We start from the raw sequence: 18,589 nt of genomic DNA on the forward strand, positions 1-18,589 counted from the left end.
CTTTTCCAGTAGTTGAGGAGAAGCCTGGAAAAGATTAGAGGAAGGGCCATGGGGCTCTTTTTTGGGTTTTGGTTTTGTGAGGTCTTGCAGAGCAAACATGATTGGGTAAGATCAATTCTGAGGGCTCGTGCAGACCTCCTTTTTTTTTTTTTTTTTTTTTTTTCAGGGCCACACCTGCAGCATATGGAAGGCCCAGGCTGGGGGTCGAATGACAGCTAAAGCTGCTGGCCACAGCCACGCAGGATCCAAGCTGCATCTGCGACCTACACCACAGCTCACAGCAACACCAGATCCTTAAGCCATTGAGCAAGGGCAGGGATCGAACCAGCATCCTCATGTATGCTAGTCAGGTTCATTTCCACTGAGCCACAACGGGAAGTCCTGCGCAGACATTTTATACATGTGAAGGATCTGTGAGTACATTCAAGACAGAGTAAAGTACTAAACATTTTAAATATTTTGAAAAAGTATACTTATTGACTTAGAAAAACATATCTAAACATCTAGAAAAGTATGAAATATGTAGGCCATTTTACATGAAATGTTGCTATATCAGGTTAGTGACAGAACTCACATTCATTATAGTAATTACCTTTTTACCATAAAGTAATTATACATTTGTTTTAAATATTACTCATATTGTGTGACATTTAATGAAATTACATTGCCTTTCTATATCCAGGTAAAAACATCTGAGAGATAACCAGTGACGTGTAACACAGGATAAAGTTTAAGCCTTAGAATGTTGTAAAAAATATGTTTTAACCAAAGTTTTAAAAAAATAAATAATTAAATTATTTTGTCTTTGTTAAGTCATAATTATGTTTAAGGAAAATGAACATAATTTTAAAATAATTTTAACATTCAGAATAAGAATCCTTGCAAATAAGAGTTTATTATGTAAATTCTAACAGACTATTAACTGCTGACATCATTGTATTATTTGAATTAGTCCCCTGGGACCAAAAGAAAAAGCTTACAAGCAATTTATAAATGGATCTTTCTCTCTTGTGTAACAGTATTTGTCTCCCATTGAAACACTAATTTTCTACTACTTCTCTTGTTAAAATTAAGCCTTCGAGGGAACTTCATATTTAACAAGTAATATTACATTTTGAAATTAAGGTATTATATATTTTACTCAATATTCATCCTTTGTTTTCTGTAGAAACATTTATTTTTTAGAGTTTGAAAAACAAAATAATGTAGCTATTAGGTATCACACAAATGGGTTCCATATGCTGTTAAACCAAAATCAGACAAAAACTTAACGTAAGGCAGTTTGCTATTTGAGGGCTGTATAGCAGAAATTCTTCATGATTACGTGTGCTAGGAAGTTTGAGACAATGATCTAAGTAGCATGTGCTTTGTTGAAAAAAAAATATATATGGGAGTTCCCATTGTGGCTCAGCGATTAGCAAACCCAACTAGCATCCATGAGGATGCGGGTTAGATCCCTGGCCTCGCTCAGTGGATTAAGGATCTGGCATTGCCGTGAGCTGTGTGTAGGTTGCAGATACAGCTCAGATCCCACGTTGCTGTGGCTCTGGCGTTAGGCTGGTGGCTACAGCTCCAATGGGACCCCTAGCCTAGGAACCTCCACATGCCACAGATGTGGCCCTAAAAAGACAAAGACCAAAAAAAAAAAAAAAACTTTATATATATGTATATATATATAGTATCTTGAGCAGTTTCCCATGAGCTCTGCTGCAGGACCATCATCGTCCCTCGTGTGGTGGTATTGGGAGGACAAGTCTCAGTGGCTTTAACACCATCCTTTCCAGGGAATCTGAATTGTCTGGATTATTTCAGTCAGCCTTATATTTGCTGTTGAATCTAATAAAAAAAAATTTACATTTAATCTGTAATAATAACAGAACGGGGCTAACATTCCAACAGGGTTTCCGTCTGAGTGACTGTTGACTTTCACACGCTGGGTGTCTGGCTGTTGAGACAAGGTTTTCTCTAATATGGTTATCACTTGGTCACCTGCTTCACTCTCCCTTGCCAGGTTTCCTGTGATCAAGCTAAATATTCATTACAGTTGTGGCTAAGTAGGCAGGAAAATAACAGTTTTCACCTACTGTGGTTTTACCTTAACAGTTTAAACTGGACCGTCTCTGGTAATCTAGTTTACTGAAACTTTTGGTAAAACCTGGAAACCTAGAAACCTTGCATGTGTAAATCGTCTTCTTGAGTGATGTTTAGCAAGAGTAGTGATTATCAAAATCAAATATCAGTATTGAAACCAGACTTGGAAAAAATATCATACAAAAAAAGTGATTTATGTTCTGTGGTTAAAACAAATGAGCAGTAAACACTTTCAGGTGAAGAGTTATAATATAGGATAATGCAACTGTCTTAAACAAAATGTGTCTTTTTCTCTTTTTGCAGCCGATTGGTGCTTTGAACCCAAAGAGAGCTGTATTTTACGCAGAGCGTTACGAGACATGGGAAGATGACCAGAGCCCGCCCTACCATTATAACACACACTACTCAACGGCAACGTCCACCTTGTCCTGGCTTGTTCGAATTGTGAGTGTTGAGTGTTTCGTTAAGTTAGAGTTTGCCTTTAAATATCTCTCAGTATTTAGCATAAGTCAGTTAAATAAAAATCAGATTACTTGTTATTTTTTTTTATTGCTCAAATGAACTTGTTACTTGTTTTAAACAAAGATTAGAGAACAGTGAAGTAGAAATGGAGATTCCAACCACCAGCAAAACCGGAATCCTTTTTCTTTGTTAATGAGTATCTCATTTGCCAAATTAGTTTCTTAAACCTGAACCCTTTATAAAAAGAAGCAGGCTCCTGAAGCGCATCCCTAATATCCCATTCCCTTTCTCACTGATTGGCACATGCTGGGACTCCTCCCAGCCCTCTCAATTCTGCTTCTTGGACATTATATTTTAAAAACAGTTTTCTGGAGTTCCCGTCGTGGCGCAGTGGTTAACGAATCCGACTAGGAACCATGAGGTTGCGGGTTCGGTCCCTGCCCTTGCTCAGTGGGTTAACGATCCGGCGTTGCCGTGAGCTGTGGTGTAGGTTGCAGATGCAGCTTGGGTCCCGAGTTGCTGTGGCTCAGGCGTAGGCTGGCAGCTACAGCTCCAATTCACCCCCTAGCCTGGGAACCTCCATATGCCGCGGGAGTGGCCCAAGAAATGGCAAAAAGACAAAAAAAATAAAAAATAAAAAAAATAAAAATAAAAACAGTTTTCTAAATGTTTTTGAAGACTATTTTCTCTTTCTCCTAGGACCGAAATATATTCAAGTCTCCCCAGTCTGTTATATGCATGCATGCATACATAACACATACATAGCTCCTCCTAGCCCACACCCATTCTGCAGTGACTTCTCAGGGCTCCGCCTGCAAAGTCAAGTGTACTACAGCACAGCCTCTACTGTCCTGTGCCACCCTGTGCTTGTCTCTGTCACCTCCCATTTATTCTTTAGCCTGCGGATTGAGGTTCTACACCCATCACCTTACTGAATTGTCCCTGTGTGGTCACACATTATGTGGCAGAGCTTTATGATGCATCTGGAGCCCTTGTCATGACTGCTCAATTCCTTTCCTGGCTCCTCAGACTATTTCTTTAGTTTATGGACTGTAATAATTTATTAATACTCTGCAGATGTAAGAAAATACTTCACACTCAGGCAAAAGGTAAAGGCTTTTCTGAATTGCAAGCTCATGTTTATGTAGAAAACTTCATAGCCTCTGTCTTGCGGTTGTAGCCATAGGTCAAAACTAAACACAGAAATACAGAAATTTACCAGTCAAGATCCAAACAGCTGGCATCCCTTACAATGTACATAAAATATGTTCTTATTTTTATTTGGGCCCACAGATAGGCAGGCAAGAAAGTGAAAAACAAGAAATAATCATTGCTATTTTTTCCCACCACCATGGGGGGAGGAAGAGATCTTTCTTGGGCATTTAGGGGATGAAAAAAGTCAGGAACCATTTCTGAAGAGACGTTATCAAGTGGGTTTTGATAATTAATGAGAGTATATTTGTATTATATATATAAAATAGTAAATTGAAATATGTAAAATGGAATTCAGTAGCTTTTTTATAATCCAAGTCAGATTTATAAGAATGTACGTGTAAGTTCATAAAAATACTTATCAACAGCTTGAGTTAACACTCTTCTGTCCCTGATAAGCTAAACATTTTATCAAATAGTAAATCATCATTTATCCCTAAATTGACTTCTTATTGCAGTGAAATGGAACACAAATTTGAATCTACGCAAAGGTGTGGCAGAAATGCTGTCCCTGTTTACCCCACACACATGCCCTTTTAGTGTCGTCTATAGCTGTACCGCATGGTAGAAATACAATGCAAGTCGCTTATTTCGCACTTTAAATTTCCTAGTAGCCACATTTAAGAGTAAAAAGAAACGAGATTAATCTAATAAATATATTTGTGAGCTCAGTGTATCCAAAATGTTAGAATTTCAACATGTAGCTAGTATAAAATGATTAATGACACATAGATGCATGACTGAATCACTCATGAAATATTTTATAGTTTTGGTATTCTTTCAAATCCAGAATACATTTTACATTCAGAGCACATTCAGTTTGAAGTGGTCATACTTTAAGTACTCATTGTGGCCTGTGGCTCCCATATTGGCAACATAGAACTACAGGACTGCTTTTCTCGGGAACTCATTCAGCCAACACGTCTTAAATCCTACTGTTATAAATAGAAGTATCATGGTCTAATACCTTAGTGTTTAACCTAAGGGCCCAAGGAGTTGTAATTTCCTCACTCCCCTCCCAAGGAGTTTATGAAGTAGAAAATGCATTAAAGCTCATGTCACTAAACATTTGTTCATAAAAACAAAACACAGATTAAGTATCTGCCCTTTACCTTTCAAGCCTTTTAGACCCCAAATCATTAAACTGATTATTAGTTAAGGTCAATATATTTCGTATGACAATCATAATAATTGCTTTATATGCTAATTAACTACATACCTTATTACTTTAAATTAAAAATATTACTTGAGATATACTATCAGTGGAGTCACTTGTTTAAATTACAAGATTCTGAAAAGGCTGTTTCTTTGCTAGCCGCCACTGGGCAAGTGATGAATAAACTATCATAACAGAGTCTGGAGTTTCTTCAGATACTAACTAGTACAAAAGGACACATTTTACTTGGAATGCTTTTGCTTTAAATCTGACCCTGACTATATAGCAAACACATAGAAGTCATGAAATCTTACCCTCTGACCTTTGCATCCTTTCGTAGCCTGTTCACCTTCTGAATTCAGTATGTTCGAACTGTCAAACATTTAAATATAATTCTTAGGAAGTGAAGTGGGTTGTACAACAAAAGTTAATTTGCAGATTAGTTACTTGGAATTTGGGACTTACTTTTTAAGTTATGGATTATTCTGAAAACCTAGCCAAGAGCCTTTTTAAACCATAGTATATCTTTGATAGTATATATTTGTAGTAAAAAAAAAAAATAGTAGAAATCCTTATGCAAGTGTTGCAATTAAAACCGAAAGATAATGCTATTGAGTAAAATATTATTGTCATGTTTCTCTTGATTAACTGATACATACAGGACGATGCACATTGACTTAGAGGAAGATGAGGCATTCTTAAGCAAGAGCCTGGTGTATAGTAGGTACATAGGTTCCTGAAGATTCTGAAAGATATTTCTCCTTTCTTTCAAAAGTATTTGGAAAAAAATAAACTTCTGAAGTTAGGCAGTAGAAGTAATGTTTCCTTCATTTCTTAGAATGTGATCTTTCTCGGATATTAAATGGGAATAATTATACCTGCTTGAAGAATAATAGAGAAGATTGAGTTCACTAGGAGCGTACAGAGCTGAGCACAGGCAGGTGCTCGATAACCCTTAGTTCCTTTCCCTTTGGTCTTTATTATGCTTTATATAACTTCAAAGTGTACGTCTTTTCTCTGATAAAGTCATACCCCAAGCACTACCTGTTACCGATGGATAGAGTTTGTTTCAAATAAAATGAAGAGAAGGAAAAGAAGCCAACTACGAGGGGAGAGGGACATAATAAAAGACTCTTATGAGATGACTGAGCAACAGCCGTGTCAGACTCTTTTAAGTCATAAAAGCCGTGTGAGTCCTGTAAGGAATTGGCTAAAGAGAAGGGGGCAGAGGCCTGGGGTTAGGTGGCCCAGGATGGGAGAATTGGCTGTGATCACTGGAAGGTTGTTCGTGTTCTTGCAGGGACCAGCAGTTGTGGCAGAATTCAGTAGAACCCGTACGTCCCCTGCAGGACAGTTTAGTTTGATTTTCTGGCCCCGAGAAAAGGTTGGAAGGTTGGGGTAGATGTAATCAGAAGGAAGTCTGCCATCGCCCGTTATACTGCAGGACTGAACCTGAAGTCTTGAAAGCCCAAGTGCAAGTATTTTAATTTTTGAAATATCTGTTTAATATTTATTTGTCCATCTCATCTTCTAGTCTGAAAGCTTTTCTGGTAGAATGATAAAATATCTAACCTGGTGATGTAAATATAGAAAACAGTTTGAACAACATGTGTCCAGTGAATAAATGTAACAGCTTCTTAAATGTAATAGAGCCCTGAATCCTCTATAGTAGCCAGGCCTGAGTCAAATGAAAAAGAAAGTCCTTGCCATGCGCCGTTAAGGTAATGAGGAAACATGGGAAAAGATAATCTCCACAGTAACCCGAGCTTGAAAGATCAATACCCACTTATAAATGAAGAGGTTGTCCATTTGTATGAGTACTCCATCCCTCTAGCAGCTGGAGGCCTTCAGGAGTAAGTAGAATATATGTCAGTAAGTAGTTGTTAATCAGATCTTTTTAAAAAGCTACGTCAAACAGTGAAAGGTGGGATTCTTCAATATTCTCTGCTTGTAGGTGCCACTAGATTCATAAACTTTTTTTCTTTTTATAGCTGCACCCATGGCATGTGGACGTTCCCAGCCTAGGAGTCAAATTGGGGCTGCAGCTGCCAGCCTACATCAGAGCCAGAGCAACGCTGGATCTGAGCCACACCTGCAACCTACACCAGAGCTTGCGGCAACTCCAGATCCTTAACCCACTGAGCGAGGCCAGGGATCAAACCTGCAACCTCATGGATACTATGTCAGGTTATTAACCCACTGAACCACAACGGGAACTCCCAGATGCATAAACTTCATGACCAGAAAGAATAATTCTTCACTTTCAGATTTATTTTCACTATGCCCATCTGTGCTATTTTTGGCATGCCTTCATTAAGGGCTGAAAACTAAGGAAGGATTTGATTATGTAGATGGGGGTTAGAGATCAGCTGTTAGTGGCTGATGATAAGAAGTAAGGCTTTAAATGGTCTTCACACACCTGTATTTAATTGGCTAAAAATCATGGAGACAAGTCTGATGCCTCTGACTGATTCTCTGCCTACTGCCTACAGAGAAAAAATAAATGACTTACATCATCACCCTAGAATAATAAGGTGTATTCTGAAGATGCAGCTTTTTTGTCAAACTAGTGGTTAAGAACTGACAAGAAAAATATAGACTTTCTGGATGCATGTCTTATTTTCAAGGAAAGCAATGATATTCCTCCCTTGCCTCTGTAGTGTAACATCATTCTTCATCTTCTCTCTTTCATCATACTTTTCTGTCACTCAACACTATACATGAAAATAGGTAATGCACTACACACTTACAAAATTGATGCTATCTAGCCACACTAAGTTTCAGGAAGATACTGCGAAAGATGAATATTTGTAGCTGTTGCTTGACAGCTGGACTTTATGACTAGTGGCAAAAAGAGGAGTTTAAAGAGGCAAGGTAATGTTTTAGGGATATAAAAGAATGAACAGGAGATTATGTGTTGAAGACAAAAAATATTTTCCTAAATATTTAGGAGAGATTACTTAGCATTATTGAACCTAGGAGTGACAGCTCATTTATCATAGATTTAAAAGAGACAGAAACATGGAAAAGGAAATATATATTTATCTTTGTTTTACTTACCATTTTCTAAGAAATCCTTAGTAAGAATGAATGTTATTTAATTCTTTTAAATTTGGAAGCAAATTTAATGACATCAGAAATAATGCCTCTCTCCTAACATAAAAACTACAGAAAAAGCATTAAATTAAATATATTAGAATCTTGTGATAGTTATTCCTAGGTTTCCTGCTATGGGAACACGTCCTTGACGACAGACCACCACGTTATCATAAGATAATAGTCACAGAATACAAGAAGGACTAGAGTTTATCTAGTCTGATTTATATTAACTTTATTTCATTCATTCCTTCAACACATTACACACTGAGCAGCCTCTCTGTATGAGCAGTTATTCTAAGTGCTGGGAGATAAAACAGTGAGTATGATAGATATGGAACCTAGTCATATACTGGGGAAGATAGGCAAGTTAGAAATCAGTTACAGATCAACACAACAGAGGCTTCAGGGATGTGTTTGAGGAAATGCATGTTGCTATTTGAGCACACTGGAGAGCTTGGAAAATCAAGGAAAGCCTTTTAGGAGAAAATGCCATCTTGGCTGAGATTTAAAGGATAGAAAGAACTTAGCCAAGTTCAGATGGTGAGGTAGAGGTTTCAGTTTGTACCAAGCAGAGGGAATACCACCTATAAAGAATGAGAAGTGAGACCAGTCTGGCAAGACCTCAGAATGTGAAGGAAGGGATGAGGAGAGGTAAGAATTAAGCAGGTTCCAGGTCATTTGACCTCTTTTAAAACAAAGTAAGTGGTTCAGACTTTTTCCAAAGAGCTCTCAAGAGCTCTGGAAGGATTTTAACCAGGGATGTGCCTTTTGAAGCGATCATGAGACCGTCATTTGGTACCGCTGGGAGCCTTTCACAGGTGGTCTAAGACAGCCATTCCCTCTGTCATCCCACACTGCACTGAACAGTGTTGGAGAGGTTTTCTTATGGCAGTGTTACTATGTATGGCCTTGGCTGTAAGAAAGGAGATCTGAATTATACACTTGCAGGAATACAGAATCACTCATCATAAAATCACAGAGCAATGGAACTCCATCATTTTATAAATCAGAAGACTGAGGGCCAAGAAGCAAAATGACCTGTCATGGTTGCAGAGTGACAGGTGACTCAGTGGCCCAGACAGGCTAAGACAAGCACCTCTTGACATCTCGGCATGGGAATCATTTTCCACCTCAAGAGTTTCCCAAAAAAGCCATATTTTGCAAAGGAATGAGAACAGTTGTGTTCAGAAAAATCAAATTCTTGATTCTTCTTCTTTGTTTGTTTGTTTGTTTGTTTAGGAACCTTTCACAACGTTCTTCCTCAATGCAAATGATGGAAAATTTGACCATCCTAATCGAACCTTCTCCTCTGTCGCAAGGTCTTGGAGAACTAGTCAGAGAGATACTTCTGATGTAAAGGTAGGCTTTTATTTGTTGATATTAATTTCAAAAATGTTGAAACTTTGGTTTGTTTAAATTTGTCTAAGTGTATAAGCCATTTTATTCTGAAGCTTTGTTCCATCACACATTAAAATTATATGGTATATCTAACCTAAAAGGAAACTGAAGGAAATGGTTTTGAGCATCACAGAAAATGATTCGGGATTCTTTGATATTATTCTGTTAAGGTGTTTTTGTTATTTCAAAGAAAATTCCTATCTAATTTAGATCTAATAATCAGGAGATGGAAAGAAAAGCCCATAAATTGCCTTTCCTGCTGTTAACTCAATATTTGGCCCATTCCATAAAACACAGCAGGAATTGGATTTGACCTTAATGTGTCATATTGTTATAGCTTGCCCAGCTTTGGGTTTACGTAGCCTGGGGCAATTAATAAAGCATTAATGACAAGACCCATTTAAAATGTAGGCTTTTTTGTGCAGCCTTAGCTTTTACTTGACTGCGCCTGGGGATACTATGCAACAATACACATTAGATTCAACCAGCACACACACAATATCCAGGAACAGCCAGAAAGCAGAGTAATTTTACAGTTGGTACTACTTAACTATTGTTAAATATAAAGATTTGTTATGCATTTATATGGGCTTTTGTTTTTTTAAAAAATGGTTGCGTTCAGAACATTAAAATACATTTGTTCTCATTTTTTCCTGATAGTAAGATTATATAATCAGGTTATTACATAGGTATCTGTGTTTTTTACTTTAATCCCTTTTTTTTTTTTCAGATCTTTTCCATCACTGCTGTTCAGGCTGTTGACTCTTTAAATGTTAAAATGTCATTCCATTTCAGACTTCCCGTGTGGCTCACAACAATGTCACTCCATTTAGTGTGTTAATCGAACAACAGGCAATGAACTAAGTCAAAATTGTCATTTACTTATTTATGCTTATGCATTGCAAACATTTTAAAAAGGCAATTGCAGTGTTACTCAACTGTAAGAAACTGGGTGAATGCAGCTTTTATTCGGTTCTTTTTCAAAGCAGAAAACAAAGGCAATGAATCCAAGTAGTGTGTAGCATATCTGTATGTTTTATTCGCCGCCATCAAAGTGTGCATAACTGAACATTAAATTATGCATACAACATAGTCACGCTTGAAAAATAAGATAATTTAACATGTGTTCTTACTATAGCAAACGCTTAAAGTCCATATTTTAATCCTAACAGCTTCAAAAGTTAGCTGTGGAATTCAAGTCTAAAAATCCAGAAACTATCATTTAAACTGATTTTACAACCAACGAAATCAAGGAGGGAGTCCATTTCTTATTTAATAACAGTTTGAGAATTAACAGAAAATGGGGGGGGGCCCTCCAGGCAGTGGTACCCCTTCTAAGGGGGCCAGAGTGGCAGTAGCTGGGGTAAAGGGACTCACATGAACTCTGGCCCACCGAGGCGAGGAGCTTCAGGGAGGGGGTGGAAGGGTCGGCAGAGGTGGGGGTCAATACCCCTAGGCCTCTCTGGACTTCTTGTGGACTTCCCAAGGGAAACAGGAGGAATACCTGCCCCATGTAGCCCCGAACTCTGTGGGGCAGTTGAGTCCCAGTAGCCCCGAACGGGCTCTTCAGGGTGAAGAGACCGCTGCTGGCTCTGGAGTAGCCGGCCTTGCCTCACTGCCCTGACTCCCACATGGATTTATGAACATAAAACCTGGAAACTTTTTTTTTCTTTAAGTGTCACAAGACATGGAGCACTTCCACAAATTTCCAACTGGAAATTTGTTTCTATATGTACACTTTGTCAGAGAAAAAACCTCGAGTTGCTTTTGTATGAATAATGAATGTGACTTATACAAGAATTAACAGGAAAAAAAAATGGGGAGCCCATAGGCTTCCAGAATTAGCACAGTGTTCTTAAGAAGCAGTCAGTAAATACTTGGTGTATGAACTAAATATTCTCATCTGTATTTTAAGGCTTTCTATCATATGTACGATTTTTATATGTTAATTTAGAACTTTCCATATTATATCAAACTCTTCAAAGTGAAATTTTGATCACTGTTCATCCTTGGTATCATCACAAAACAGAAAATTGGCTTTTCAACTTAATTCAAATTAACCTCCACAAACACACCCACACATCAGAGTCAGTCACCCTAGTTCACGTCTGTGGATGGAGTTTTAGGCTTTACCTTCTGTCTTGAGAACTGTATTGCTGCTTCTGATAATCAGATGTTAGTCTCTGGTGATCAGTGCCCATGCCAGGCTTTCCCAGCAGTTTTCCTGTCCCAAAACTTTTCAAAAACATTTACATTGTGTCACTTCCTGTGTTCCTTTGGCTCCTAAGGGTGCATCATCAAAGACAAAGACGAATGTGGCTGTCACTTATTTGGGAGGTTTTTAGGTTTCTATCCCATGCAGCTGTACTTCATACAAACAGGTACCACCCCCCAACTTCCCAACTTAATTCGTTCATAAGATGCTCATTTCCTGGACCTGATGGTGCAGGGATTGCTCTGGATTTCGGTTCTCTCCCACCACCACCCTGAACATTTCATATTGTATAATAAAATGTCTTGAATATCTTCCATCTAGACCCTTCCTTTTTGAAGGCTGCACGGATACAATGATTCGTTTACCGTCTTCTGTTGATGGACAGCTTGTCTTTCTCTCTGGTTGTTACTGTTAAACACAGGCTGCCATAAACATCCTTGTACAGACATCTTGATGAACTTTGTGTGTAAATGTAAAAGATAATTCCTGTTAGTGGGGCTGGTGACTCAAGGCTCTATACATCTGTAGTTCTGAAAGTTATTGGCAAACCTTCTCTCCCGAAGATGAAAATTTACTCCCTACGTCAGTGTGGGAGGACGCCTGCTTCCCCAGGCCCCCACCGTCCCTCTTAGAGTACACAGGGTAACTTATGTTAGTCCGGTGAGTGAAAAATCAAGTCACCTTTGTTTTGGCCTGCATCTCATTGATCATGAGTGAATTTGAGCATTTTCCGTGTAATTATTGACTTGTAAACTTGCTCATATCTTTGGCCCATATTTCAGTTGGATTATGTGTCTTTTTCTTGTGGACTCGAAAAATACCTTTGAATATATAGAAAGTTGCATTGCAAGTACGGTTGGTCAGTCTTCCAGCTCTGTTATATTTCAGTAACATTTTTGTGGTTTTGTGTGTGTCTATGCCCAAATATAGGATTCTTTCCCTTTATAGCATCAGAATTTGGGGGTCCTCATTGAAGGAATGTTAGGAAGAATTTTTTTGGAAATATCGATGGTTTTATACTTGAGATTTTCTAAATTCATGTTTAAATACATTTATTGACATAAACAGTATTTTTCCCCTCTACAATCATACCTGATTTAGCTGGGGAAAAAAGTGTTGCCAGAAATAATAGTAGTTTTACTAACTGTGTTAAAAATGTAAACTTTTGATTTCGTATCCCTAAGCAAATAAAATAAAGCATGTGATATATAATTTTAAAGAAATATTTTTATATCTCTGCATAGAAAAGTATCTACGCAGTCCCTCCTGCGTCAGGTAAGTTCTCGTGTAAGCGAGAACAAGGACCGAGGCAATGGCTTCATTCCGTCTCTCTATTAGCATCAGTCTCTTCCTGTGATAATGAGTACAAGCTGGGCAGAGAAGGCGTGGTGGCGAAGTGACCTTTCGAGAGAAAGGTCTCCTGAGTCTAAGTCAGGACCCTTCATTTTTTTATTTTATTTTATTTTTTAGGGTTTCGCTCCTCTATTGTAGTCTTGGTAATAATGACATCCAACTTACTGAAGTTCTTAAACTAATTTTCCTTAATGCCTTCAAAAGTTGTTATATTACTTTTGAATAGCTATGTAGATGTCAGGAAAGGTAGCTGTGACAAAATGTCATTAAGGTGACATAGTGTAAATTAATACAGTTAATGGAGGTACTCACCACTGATTCACTGACCCATTATGAGCTCTTATGGAATTAATGAATGCCAGGGCATCAATCTTTTGAGAAGAGGGAAGAGAGAGATGGCAGCTTTAAAACCTTGCCGTGAATTATATTAGAAAAGTGAAAACGTCTGGGCTGGATTTGATTTCACTAGGAAGCCGTAAAGTCGTATGCTCTCTCAGCCAAATATATTAAACTGAAATGTCAGATTTGATGCAAGAGGTATACAATTAGGATAGTGTTAATAGTGGTCTTCTATCATTCTAAGACGTACTTTCAAGTCCAATTTCTTAGCAGCTTGAACTTGTCATAAGCTTGTAAATTAGAAATCGTGTTTGAGGATATTTTCTTATTATTGAGGGACACATATAATACTGTTAACTGTACCATGGGGTTTTCGTATAGCTGTTAAAATAAACTAGAAATCACAGTTAAAGACACAAAATGCCTGTTACAATATTCATCTTGTCATTTCTGTAGTAATATTTGGTGACTTTCTGCACCGTTTTCATTTAGGGAAGTTTAAGCTACTTGGACTCTTTCCTTAAGGAGAGGCTGATGAACAGAAATCTTTCAATAGGAAGAAAGCACACAGAAGAGCTGTTGTTTTCAGCAGGCAAGCTAGTGCCTAAAGCATCTCTGTAGGAGCATCCTTCTAAGTTGGAGTGGGAGAAGTCATTCTTCTTGAATCATGCTCAGTAGCTTTCAAACATTCATTTTCTTGGTTATTTGATACAGTCCTCAAAACAGTCACAGGAGATAGCTGTCATTACCCCTCTTCTGTAAAGGAGGTTTGCAGATTTTAAATGACTTGCCTAAATTCATACAGCAGGTAAAAAGGAAGCCAGAACTAGCACTGAGGGCTGTTCAGTTATTTCCAGACCGTGATCCAGTGGATGTTTTGCTGCTTTAATTCTTCTGTATCGTCTCACAGTCATATCCAGCCACATTGACTAGTTTGGAGTAATTGGCTGATCAAATCATACTCTTGTCATTTATTGCTGTGCATAAACCACCCCAAAATTTACTAGCTTTAACACACACACACACACACAAACATTTATTTTCTCAGAGGTTAGTCAGGTATAAATTGTGTCTGATCAGTGAAGGGGTCACATGAGTTGGTCTTTCTGGGTCTGAAAGACTCAAGATGACTTCATTTACAGGTCTGGTGCTTTAGCAAGGATGACTGGAACAGCTGACCTGGCAGGTTCTCTCTTTCTTTGTATAGTCTACCTGGGAAGATCACCACAAATTTTTTCATGGTGTCTGCCTACCAAGAGGATTAAAAAAAAAAAAATTGAAATTGTAAAGCCACTTGATGCCTAGCCTTGGAAGTCTCCTAGTGTTATGTCCACAGTGTTCTTTTGGTCCAGGCAGGTCTCAGGGCCAGCCCAAATTAAGGGAGAGGAAAAGCAGACTCCACTTACCCATGAGATGAGTGGCAAAGTTACATTCAAGAGGACATGGAAGTCGGAGACATTGCTATAGCCATCTTTGAAAACAATCCACTAAAACCCTCTCTCCAGTCACAATTCATAGTCCTCCTACAAGCAAAATATATTTGACTTCTTTCCCACAGGTCTCATCCCGTTATTGTTACAGGCTCAAAATCTAGCAGCACTAGGTCTGTATCAGGTCCATATAGAGATAAGGTATAGAAATTCCCAATTTGGAGACCTGGTGAAAAGACAAGTTATCTATCTCATGTATATTCAGTGCCCAGTGGTAAGACAGGAACAAGTAAGCCTCAATAAACACTGTTCAAAAAGGCAGGATTATGCGAGTTCCCTGGTGGCCTAGCAGTTGAGAACCCGGTATCACCACTGTGGCTCAGGTCACTGCTGTGGCTCAGGTTAGATCTGTGGCTCGAGAATTTCTGCATGCTGGGGCATGGCCAAAAAAAGGTGGGGAGGGACTATGGCAAGTACATAGCAGTCACTGCGAAGCTCGTAACACATGTTTCCTGATCATGGAAAGCTGGGACCAGAGTCTCCTTTGCCCAGGTTGATGCAGCAACATTAAAAGTGTGTGGGTTTTCTATGTATCACATTATAGTTCAATATTAGAAAAAAAACTCATGCTCACACATTCCTCAAGTAAGATTCTGTCTACTTCAGGCTGTGATGAGGGTGCCCTTTGCAATACTCCTAAGACTTGCAATCCCTTTGGGTGGCCATGTGGGTCTGTAACCCACTGTCTTCGGTTTTACTGAGCCTTTACAAAAGGTTTTACAGACCCCATTTTCCCTGTGGCCACATTTTATTTGCAGCACCTTAGAACTCATCTTTGTCCTGAATTTTTTTAATTTTGAGACTCTGATAAGATTGTCCTAGGCCCCATATTTCTCTAAATACAGCTTTAAATCTGAGCAGGGTCTTCCTTAGCTCATAGCACCTTATCCATATCCCATGAAAAGAAACCAGGGGCCGCTTTCAACATTCGGCCTTGGAGATATCCTTAACCAGAAGCACAAGCTTATTAGATACTTTTTTAATTTTTGAAATTGTGGAAGGAACTAGTCTTAAGAGTTTTTCCCAACTACATAGCAGTGTTGCTTTTCCCCTACTTCCGACAGCAGCTTCCTTCCTGATCTTCCACCAGCAGTCTCCTCACCACCCTCCCAGCTCTGCCTGCTGCCCGGTCCCAAAGCCAAGGCCATGTGTTTTAAGTTTTTATTACTTCGGGACTCCACTCCCAGACATTAATTTCTGTTCAGTTATCTTTCACTGTGTAACAGATCACCCCAAACCTCATCTTAAAACAACATCAATTATTATTTGTTGACAGTCACACAGTTGGAATTAAAGCTCAGCAGGGACCACTCATTTCTGTGCTGCAGGGCCAGCTGGGGAGGCTTGGCTGGGCCAGGGATGCAAAGTGGCTTTACTCCTGTGTGTTGTGCCACATCTGAGCAGAGGGAGCACCCAGGGACCGTCCAGGCATATCTGTCTGTCCACACGAACTTTCCAGCAAGGCATCCTCACAGCTTTATGTGGTTAGCATCTCAGGGAACAAACTTGGAAGCCACCAGGGCTCTTAAGTCTTGGGCATCTCTGGAAGCCCGAAGTATCATCTTGTCACATTCTCTGTGTTGAAAAAAATCCAGCCTGTGTTCAGAGAGAAGGAAAATAGACTCCACCTCTTTACGGGAGGACGGCAAAGCCAAAATGCCAAATGGCACGCGGGATAGGAGGGTTTGTTACGGGAATCGTTGAGAAAAACTCTGTTAAGTTTCTCATTTTAAAAAACTGTAAGTTTGGTTTATGCCATTGAGTTGAATCTGATTTTACATTTGGACAGAGCCAAAATCTGAAGTGCAAATAACTCATATAAACATGTATCTGGAGTTCCCGTCGTGGCGCAGTGGTTAACGAATCCGACTAGGAACCAGGAGGTTGCGGGTTCGATCCCTGCCCTTGCTCAGTGGGTTAACGATCCGGCGTTGCCGTGAGCTGTGGTGTAGGTTGCAGATGCGGCTCGGATCTCGCATTGCTGTGGCTCTGGCGTAGGCCGGAGACCACAACTCCAACTGGACCCCTAGCCTGGGAACCTCCATATGCCGCGGGAGCGGCCCAAGAAATAGCAACAACAACAACAAGAAGACAAAAGACAAAAAAAAAAAAAAATGTATCTGATTCGCCTAGATAACATGTAAGTTGTCCATATGCTTGGTAAAAACACTTTAACCATCTGAAATGTCTACATAGGTACACAGGTATTCATCCAGACACAAATATTCAGTGACAGACCTTCTTTCTTTCTTTCTTTTTTTCTTTCTTTCTTTCTCTCTCTTTTTTTTTCACTGACTATAGGATATACTTTTTTTTTTCAGTGCCGCACCTGCAGCACATGGAAGTTCTCAAGCTAGGGGTTGAATAGGAGCTACAACTGCTGGCTTATGCCACAGCTTACGGCAGTGCCAGATCCTTTAACCCACTGATCGAGGCCAGGGATCGAAGCCGCATCCTCATGGGTACTAGTCGGGTTCGTTACTACTGAGCCATGACGGGAACTCCCAGGATGTACTTGGATAGTGGGTAAATGCTATTGATAGAGTGAACAGCATCAAAAATGAATTTTGCATAAAGCTATGGAATGCATTGTCTTACACGCATGAATTCTCCCATCTACCCCGTAACTTAGTTGCCATCATCATCGCAGTGTTGCATATAAAGAAACTGACTTTTTCTTAAAGCTTAAGGAAATTGCCCAGGCTTCTTGAAATCCAAGAATTCTAGATTTCCACTCCAAACTCTTTGATTCCAATGAACAGAAAGCAGCACTTCCCTGGTAGAAAGGACAACCTCAAAACTGCCAGCTTGCCCGCCTCCCCTTCACCGCGGCTAGCCCTGAGTAATTCTGCTTTAACTAACACAGCTTGAAAACCATGGCCTTCAATAGCACTTTTTATCATGATTTCAAACCTGAAATTCAGAATATGGTAAATATATGGCAATGATCAGTTTATTTTTTATTCCACAAGTATGTATTGACTATCTCTTTTATATGTCAGGCACCATTCTTGCAAGAGAGCCGGACAGGCAAGATCCCTGCCATGTGGTCCTGGGATTTCCATTACTGTGGGACACGAGAGCCTAAATAAATATAAACAGAAAAGAAGAATTGCTACACCGAAAACTAAAACAGAATAAAGTCATGTAGCGTGACTAGGTTGCTGCTTTAAAAGGAGACATGGAGAATGTAAGAGCAGGGACCCTGGATTTGGCTTTGATTTCTGGCTTGACCACCCATTTACCTTGTGGTCCTTAGCAAATTACTTACTCTCTCTTTGCCTGAGTGTTCATGTCTACAAAGGGGGAAGGGTAGGGATTCCTACCTTAGAAAGTTTGTGTGAAGATTAAGAAAAAGATGTAATGAGGTCCTGCTGTATAGCACAGGGAACACTATCCAATCTTTTAGGATAGAACATGATGGAAGATCATATGCGAAAAAAAGTGCATGTATATGTGTGACCAGGTCACTTTACTATAGAGCAGAAATTGGCCCAACCTTGTGAATCAACTAAACTTTCATTTAAAAAAGAAAGAAAGAAAAAAGAAAAAGATGTACTTAGAATAGACACGTATTCAAAGTACTTAGAATAGACTTACTGTCATGACACAGTGGAATACAAATAAGTGATGCCTGTTATTTTAATGCTGAATGAACAGATATGACAGTTTAGCTCTTTCCTTGTCTTGGAGCTCGACGCAGTAATTGTCATCTTCTTGGGCATAACGTATGAATTTCATAGATGAAATTCCCTTATTCATTAAATTTTAAAA

General features: G+C 39.1%; 1 protein-coding gene across 19 annotated transcripts in view; it reads left to right on the forward strand.

Annotated features, from left to right (window-relative positions):
• The window catches only part of NBEA (neurobeachin), a 644,629-nt gene that overhangs the window by 554,945 nt on the left and 71,095 nt on the right, over window positions 1-18,589 (forward strand). For all 19 annotated transcript variants that reach the window (XM_021065197.2, XM_021065202.2, XM_084981455.1 and 16 more), the window contains 2 exons: window positions 2,395-2,535; window positions 9,260-9,379. In XM_021065197.2, the coding sequence (XP_020920856.2) occupies window positions 2,395-2,535; window positions 9,260-9,379 (261 nt within the window). The remainder of the gene's footprint in view (window positions 1-2,394; window positions 2,536-9,259; window positions 9,380-18,589) is intronic.

Source organism: Sus scrofa, chromosome 11, assembly GCF_054392235.1.
Source record: "Sus scrofa isolate SSC_HxYL_T2T_F1_AM1 chromosome 11, Sscrofa_HxYL_maternal_Yorkshire_Landrace_v2.0, whole genome shotgun sequence".
Lineage (NCBI taxonomy): Eukaryota > Metazoa > Chordata > Mammalia > Artiodactyla > Suidae > Sus > Sus scrofa.